The sequence below is a fragment of the Ammodytes marinus genome (assembly GCF_949987685.1).
Source record: "Ammodytes marinus genome assembly, chromosome: 17".
In the NCBI taxonomy this organism is placed as follows: Eukaryota; Metazoa; Chordata; class Actinopteri; order Uranoscopiformes; family Ammodytidae; genus Ammodytes; species Ammodytes marinus.
This window is the reverse complement of record NC_137221.1, coordinates 7,007,884-7,016,163: the sequence shown is the minus strand read 5'-3', so window position 1 is coordinate 7,016,163 and position 8,280 is coordinate 7,007,884. Positions and strand designations below refer to the sequence as shown.

The 8,280-nt window shown below is 39.2% G+C and overlaps 1 protein-coding gene across 1 annotated transcript; it reads right to left on the bottom strand.

Annotated features, from left to right (window-relative positions):
* Positions 1-141: 141 nt before the first annotated feature.
* On the bottom strand, positions 142-6,850 carry LOC307263966 (serine/threonine-protein kinase Sgk1). The gene is made up of 13 exons (XM_080045275.1): positions 6,673-6,850; positions 6,040-6,115; positions 4,924-4,999; positions 4,774-4,811; positions 4,600-4,657; positions 4,405-4,488; positions 3,989-4,120; positions 3,776-3,888; positions 3,352-3,475; positions 3,140-3,235; positions 2,661-2,816; positions 2,456-2,545; positions 142-2,204 (listed from the first exon to the last, which is right to left on the bottom strand). The coding sequence occupies exons 1-13, from the start codon at positions 6,740-6,742 to the stop codon at positions 2,040-2,042; spliced, it is 1,278 nt and encodes a 425-aa protein (XP_079901401.1). The 5' UTR covers positions 6,743-6,850; the 3' UTR covers positions 142-2,039.
* Positions 6,851-8,280: the final 1,430 nt, after the last annotated feature.

Here is an 8,280-nt window from a genome sequence, read left to right as displayed (position 1 = left end):
ACTAAAAGTGTTTGGCAGATTAATAATAAAATAATAATGAAAATAAAATATTTCTCCTCCTATGATTAAATTATTAAGTAAAGTTGTAGGTAAGTTTATTAAAGCTCCATCCACAGCATAAAACAAAAACATCACATCTGATTCAAATTTAGATCTTTTATTCGCCGTTTCTGACACAGATTACAGTTCAATAATTCAGTTGATCATGTAAATAATTTCTTTTTCATACATTAGCAGGGGCATGAAAATAAATTACATAAAAAATACAAAACAGAAATAGTAATGCTTCCAAATATGGAAGAAAAGTATCTAGAACTGTGTGTTGCCTTATTTTTTTTTTGTTTTCAGCAGGCTTGAAGATTCTTTCCTTGTACAGTATGCAAATGCATAAAATGTGTAGAATCAATGGGGCAAAGTCGAGAATTGTCTCAGTTTGAGTTAATATTTATTTCTTAATATCTTAATGAATTGTCAGATCGTAAATTTAAACTTATACAAATTATTCTTTCCAATTTAACAATGTTTTTTTTGCATTTTCCAGAACCATATAATGCAGCGCCTACTCCACCTAGTGGTTCTTCTTCATGTTGATAAAAATCTATTTCTTCTTTTATATATATATATTTATATATTATTTTCTAGAAAAGGGATCCAGAGGTTGAGGGGAAAGAGATATGTACATACAGTATGGATCAGGCACAAGACATTCACAGTTCTTCTCTACTTGATGCATAAATACAAAATAAAACAAACATTTGTGAGCACAGATGATATAGTTAGTCCGGAGTGTTTGCAATAAAACAGCAATCACTTAAGTTTCAAAGACAACGGATATACAGTATGTGCTATTGATGACGTGTGACTGTTATTGCTGGTTGAATTCTCTCTCTCTCTCTCTCTCTCTCTCTCTCTCTCTCTCTCTCTATAAATAGCTCTTTCAACAGAAGATATAGGTTAACACAGTCACTAGTTGTATATGAAAAATAGTTGGATGAACCAAAAATAAAATATATTGCCATACTGGAAATTTAACTTATATATAAATAATATATATTTATATATGTATAGGCTATTACAAAACATTTATAATAAATGCAGAACTTTCTTAAACGTAAAGAGTTAATCTTTGTGGAAAAACCGTTCGGTTTTGAGATCAAATATATGTCACTTATTTCTCATCTACACAGTACAGTAAAACTTTGATCTTCAGTTTATGAGGACAAACCGGCCAAGAAAAAGTGTTTGTGTTAAAGCATAGTCCTACCATTAACCGTTTGGTCCAACAGTCACCATAAGTGTACAGTATCGAGATGCCTGTCTTTCTTTGTTCAAAGACAAATGGAAATTAAAAAAGTGGAAAAGATATGCAGACGGCTAACCCGATGTTGCTAATGCTTTAAGTCGAATGTTTCACTTTTCTTGACCCTCGTTTCCTCAAGTGCAATTGAGCATTTTTTACATTATAATGACAGTTTAAACATACAGTATGCAGACATGTAATGCAGGCAGCACCAGTATTGGTTAGCGCCCAGTCCAAAAAAAAACAAATGTTTTTTTGTTTCGTTTTAGTTTTTGTTGATAAAGCCAGCTCTTGCCAAACTGCCATGGCTGCCGTCCAAACTGCCTTTTGAACTTCAGGCACTTCTCTTCTTCGCGTCACGTCCCCGGTAGCTGTGCGGTCCGGGAGTTTTACAACCCTCGGAGTGCACCCATAACTTGGCACGCATTGTTTGTTTGTTTTAGTTTTTGGATGGTTGAGGCAGAAGCGTAGGGCGGGTGTTTTTGTAACATGAGAGTTCTCATATGTACACTTCATCATGCACAAGATGCCTCTAAGATCTGCCCACCTCACCCACTGGTATTCAAGTCCACTCTGCCAGTTAAATCCTCTTAACCTAACTGTGTAACGTCCCGCCAAAACAGGCTGCTCCGGTGTGGTCCCTCCAGTCCATATAGAAGAGTCTTAATCCAGAGCTTTTTTAACCCGCGTTTTTTTTCCTTGTGCGTTGCAGCAGGGCCTAGTAGGTAGACGTTGGCGTTCACATGAAGAGGTGGTCTGCTGGAGGCCCGTAGGAGAAGCCAGGGAAAGCTCCGGCCGCCTCCTTCACGCTGCTGGTGACGTGCATGTTGTCGGTGCAGAGGGACGACGACACGGGCATGTGGGTGAACTCTGGGTCAAAGTGTTGCAGGTCAGTGGGACCGGTCTGTGAAAACAAGCAGAGGGGGAGAGAGCAGTTAGACATGTAAAGTAAAGGGAGATGTTAATTGCAATGAGTTATACCACTGTAAATTGGTTAACTGATTGTTTAAGAAAATGATTTTGCAAATATAAGCCAAACTATCGCTGGCTCAAGCTGTATTATGTTGTATCTTTCCCTATTCTCATACAAAATGATGAATGGATAATAATGCAGTCAGTCAGTCAGTCAGTTGCAGCCCTTTAGTTTAAACTTACCACTGAGGGGATGAATGGCGGTGTGATCTTCTTGGCCATCAGATCCTCCCAGTTGATCGGGGAGAAGAAGGCGTGGTACTTCAGTTCAAGCTGGACGGGGGAAAAAATAAATTCTAGGTCAGTTTATTTATAGCAAGCAACAAGCTTAGTGGACATTTCAGATCTATATGTAAACTGGGTTTATGGGTAAGCTGAATGCACTTACAAAGTCATCCTTCACTCCCAGCCTCTTGGTGCGATCCTTCTGCAGTAGCCCCTCGAGCAGCTCCCGGCCGGAGTTGGACACGTTGGGCTTGAGCATCGGCGCTTTGTGCAGAATGTTGTTGTACATCTCCGCTGTGTTGCGACTGTAGAACGGTGGCTGTGACGCAAAAAAAAATAATAGAAATGAAGTTTATGCAACAACATGAACCAGCAGTAGAGCTTGCAGTAAGAGGCTTAAAAGTGCAGTGTGTTAATAGTAAGAGATTTTTTGCAGTGAGTGGTGAAAGTTCTAGATTGCAACGCTCCCTTGCTAATCCCTCCTGTTCGGAGAATTTACAGAAGCTACGATGGCATTCAAGGACACCAAGCTAGTTACTAAAAATGGCATCATCCACAATTAGATTTCTACCAAGTCTGTTATGTAAAACGCCAATTCCTTTTATATAATGCACTTTTAAAAAGTCACAGATTTCCACTCACCAGTCCATAGAGCATCTCATAGAGCACAGAGCCTAGACACCACCAGTCCACTGTGCGGTCGTACGCCTGCTTCTGGAGAACCTCAGGGGCCAAGTACTATAAGGAAAGCAACATGCAGGAGTCAGCACATGTAGTATGGACATTATAATGTGTCTGTGGGGTTTCTGTGTTGATTTTGTGGATGTATGAAAGTCTAGAGATTAGTTTTGTACCTCAGGCGTCCCACAGAAGGTTGTTGTTGTCCCGTTCCCTTCGACGCCTTCTTTGCAGAGGCCGAAGTCAGTCAGGACAATGTGGCCTGTTGAGTCTAGCAGGATGTTCTCGGGCTTCAGGTCCCTGCAAAGAAAAAAGATTTAACTAAAAGAAGAAAAACTCGTAGCTTTGAAGGTACTCCATGCTTCTGTTATTTCCATTAAAGTTCAACATTTTTTAATGTGAATTTAATATTATTTCATTTTATCTGTATTTTTTCAAAACAAAGTAAGACTTTAAGTTAAGAGCAGTATTTAAGTTTTGTGAGCCAGTGGAAAGAAATGTAATTCAAATGTGCAATACACAATAAAGTCCTTCAGTTCAGTTCAGCACAGATCATGTCAACCATTGACCACTGAGGGGCGATGTGTGATCAGTCATTACCTGTAGACAATGTGCAGGGAGTGGAGGTAGCCAAGTGCACTGGCGATTTCTGCTGCGTAGAATCGAGCTCTGGGTTCCAGGAAGACCCTCTCTCTCTGGAGATGGTAGAACAGCTGGGAACAGAAAAAAAAACACACACATCAGTCAACACCAATTTAAAACAGATTATGACCTGAGTTTTTATTTCTGGGTGTTGGTGAGATTTGAACCTACCTCTCCACCGTTGACATAATCAAGCACAAAGTAGAGCTTGTCAGTAGTCTGGAAGGAGTAGTGCAGCCCCACCAGGAAGGGATGCTTGATGTTCTTCATCAGAACGCTGCGCTCGGCCATGATATGCTTATGCTGGAAGGAAAATAAAGACATTTATATAAAGCTGCATTGTGAAAAAGAAGGAATATGGATGGAAGTTCATGTTTTGTAATTAGGACTGTGCAATTAATTGAATTTAATAACATTTTCATTTAGACTTCCGACTATTATGTAACTAATTATTAATGTCCTTAAATTCATGTGTTAAATAACAGCGATCTCAATATCAATGAAAAGATGTTGGCTATAATCGAGCAGCCCATTTGAATAATTCTAGAGGTAATAATATGGGATGAAAACAAGGGTAAATCTCTCACCTCTTTCTTCTTCATGATGATTTTCTTCTGTAGCACTTTGACTGCGTAATATTGGGAGGACTCCTTGTGTCGTGCCAGCAGAACCTGGAACAGAACAAATATTTGCATGGGTGACTGATGGTGTGAGGCGGCGATGATAGATATGAGCTTAAAAAGGGAAGTTGGTTATATAACAGGGAAGGTAAAGGGACTCACCTTTCCAAAGCTGCCTTTGCCGATAATTTTCAGGTAGTCAAAATCACAGGGTTTGATCCTAATGTAGAGAAGAAAATAATAATTTAGTTTGATGTTTCTATTCAAACAAAGTGAAGAAAAATATTATGAAGTTGTTCATTTATAATTAAAGAGATTTTATAAGGCTATACTTACGCAGTTTCTTCAGCTAGTGAACTTCGATGTAGGAACATCTGAAACATATAAAAATGAGGAAATGTATAAATACAAGTGTATAAATAAATACATTGCCATAGTTTGGAAAGACAGTGAGTCAGCTACAGACAGTAAACAGTTTCTGCTCACCGGATTTGTAGGACATTCACTTTCATCATCGTCGTTTTGATTATCATCAATCTTCAGGAAGTTGTTTACTTCGACGCTATAAAAAACAAACAAACATAGAATTGGTTAGAAGATGGCTTTTGGTATCAGCTATTACCCTGTTGCTATGTGGCTTTGTTTTATAGCGGTTTTTGTTTTATTTCTGTCGCTCGTAATACATTTACAATTTTATGTCACTTCCTCATGATCGTATTAGAGAAGTCTAGTCAGTCACATTTAAGTGGAATGGTTATTGTGGACACAATGCTGGTGAAAGAAAAATATAGCATAAAAAAATAACTACTCTTTTTTTAAATTGAAAATCTTACATAACACAACTTTAAGGGTTAAATATGAATGACTTTGTGGGAATTTTGAAGCGTAGTAAAAAATTCCAGGATTTGCCGCAGTTTGTGACAGTGAAACAATCTGAATGAACGCCCCCCTGCTGCTGCTAATGGTGTTTGAATGACCAGACAGGTCAAGGTTTGGCACCAGACCATCGGCGTTTAACAGCCTGACCTGTCTGACGAAAAGCTTAAGCCGTTGACCCACAATGAGAGGGGTTGAGCTGGCTCTGTGTGGGACTCTGCTGCCGGTCCATCTGAACGGACAGATGCACAGCAGGGTTTTTGGTTGTGTTTTTCCACAGCACCAGATCCCAAAGCTGGGAAATTTGGCACGGTATAGTTCATGACGCCATCCTGTATCGTGTAATATAACTGAATTACCGGGTTTATCCTGGTCTAGGGGACATAGGGGGATTTGACAGCAGGGTGATTAGGCAGTGGCTCGGGCCGCTTGTCATGTAAGGGACTATTCTTACCCTTACCCTTCATGGACCCAGATTATGCTTTTCACAGAATGTCCTGCCAAACTCTTGATTGGATTGGCACGGAGCACGCAGGGCAATAATGGGGCGGAATCGGATAGTCAGAAATAAATACTAAATCTGGGGAAGTAACCGATTCCAATAGATCCTCCTTAATTCGGCCAAATCCTCAAGGCCAATTTTCCATTCTAAACTTAACCCTTTTTTCTTTTTCTTTTTAAACTAACTATATATACATACATGCACACACTATGAAAAATACTCACTGTTGGCAGATATGTGGGGTAGACACCAGCTTCTGGATGAAGTCATTCAGCCCCATTTTCCTCTCCTTGATGAAAGCTGCACAAGGAGACAGAGGGAAACAACAGAAGTCAGTGGCTGAGAAAACATCATATACATGAAGTATCCTCCACAACAATAAGAGGTAGAAAGTATCCATTTTGAAAGATTTAACCCGCTGTTGTTTTTTAAGTTTCACATATCCTGTTATAGGCTCCAGTAGGCCTATATTTGCGTGTAGACCTCTAATGATGCGGGCTTATGAGTTATGCAACCTCTCGGGTCACTCATTCAGATACCAACAGTGGTGGCCAACAAAGACATTTTCCATCCTAGGTTATAGGCTACGTATGCTACAATGCAAACAGAACATTTATTTTTTGGGGCGGATTTCTTTAACAATAACACTGAATTCCGAGCCATAGATGTGATATTTCTATAGAAGTACACTTTCCAATCAAGCTCGTTCCTGTCTTGACTGATGAGGCTACTGATCATTTCAAACGTCTCATTTGTTCGCTAATCAATAATCAATGCAGCTTTAGTTGATTACAATAAAATTTCAATGATGGCACTGTATTGTAAAACAGCCAATCATATGGCTGACGGTCGCTCACCGGTGAGAACTGAGACAATCCCCCTCATTTTGCAGTAAGTTAGTTCACATTCAGCCTCGGTCACAGCCATGACGAGCGACAAAAACAGATATCCAATAAAAACAGGAAGAAAAGATGAATAAAAATCACATTAGGTCCTGTGAGATCTTCTTAAATGTCAGCTATCCTGTCCAATTCAAACGCGCGGGAGCTCAACTGTCCGTGCTCCTCCACTACAACACTGCGCAAGTCAATAGGCACTCATGTGTCTGGACGTTTATATAGACGCCAAGAAACCACGTGGTACCCACTAGGCGACGCCCACTTTTTTTATGTCACCTGCGTAACCACGGCAACTGACGTCACGGAATTCCACTGCAGCCTGCAGGAGACTGGTGGGCTCCCACTCCCACACCTCCTCTTCATTCATTTTCTCTCAATGGAAACCTACCACTGACTGTAATCACCGTGCGAGCACAAAGAGATTAAAGGCAGTCATAATAAAGAGAGGGAACAACCGCTGATACTTAAATGAGAAATTACACAAAAGAAATACAAAATAAAAGCCTTTATAAAAAAAATTTGGCCAGTACTGCAGTCGCTTTATTTTGAAAGGATGTGGAGAAATGTGTGTCACGATTGCTGCATTTCAGCTTCTACCTGCATTTCAGCTTCTACCTGTAGTCCACGTATAAAGGCTATAAAATGCCAAAATATACACAGATAATATATAACATAAGGCTTTTAAAAAATGCCTATATAAAATGGCTATAAAATGCAAAACTATATCAACAACCATCTCCTACTTAAATCCGCTCATTTCCAGAACAATCTCCATGTGCTTTACATCCTGGGTAATTAATTATTGGATCTGCGCTGTATTAAAAGGGCATAGAGTTGACTTCAGTCTATATGTGAATTCAGAGAAATCATGATGTTCTAAGCTGCAGCGGAGTTCTGTCCAGATGTGACAGATGTTGTCCACTAACCCTGCTGTGAGTTACATAACTGTGCCATAATGCAGAGGGCTATACTGCCCTCGGAGGACACAGCACACAGCCTAGAAACATTATGCAGTGAGTGATAGGGGTTTTGAAAGAGAGTTTATGTGGTGTCTGTCTGTTTATTAAAGGGTGGTTTGAGTTGTCAGAAATGTCTGTTATTGTTTCAAGGACGAAAACATTTCTGCCTCTTCCTGGTACAGTGCAGGAAAGTTTCATGCATCTCTCTCAGTATTTCCTTGTTGAGCAACTTACCATTCAACTTGTATTTTTGTTAGTCACTTTCCTAAATCAGGAGATCAATAATCAACACAAAGATGTATTTCTTTTAAAGCTAAAAGACAAATTGTTTAATCGATAATGTTAAGAACTATTCTGATAATCGATTAATAATTACATTTTTCAAGCACAAATTTTGACAAAATGCCAAATATTCTGGGTCTGCAGCTGTAAGGTGTGCGTGATTGACTTATTTTCTTTGTTTTAACTGAAAATATTAGGGTTTTGGATGACTAAAATATCATTATATTAATAACCTAACCTGACCACCTGCAACAGTAAAATGCATCAGTAATAATTATCCAAAATATTAAATAAAAGCACTTGTAGTGGAGATTTTCTATCTATA

Excerpts from the sequence above, each read along its gene's own strand:
- LOC307263966 (XM_080045275.1), bottom strand. The coding sequence starts at position 6,742 with ATGGCTGTGACCGAGGCTGAATGTGAACTAACTTACTGCAAAATGAGG. Across the intron at positions 4,658-4,773 it reads TCACTAGCTGAAGAAACTGC|GATCAAACCCTGTGATTTTG; the intron begins GTAAGTATAGCC and ends TCTCTACATTAG. Across the intron at positions 4,121-4,404 it reads TCATCATGAAGAAGAAAGAG|CATAAGCATATCATGGCCGA; the intron begins GTGAGAGATTTA and ends TTTTCCTTCCAG.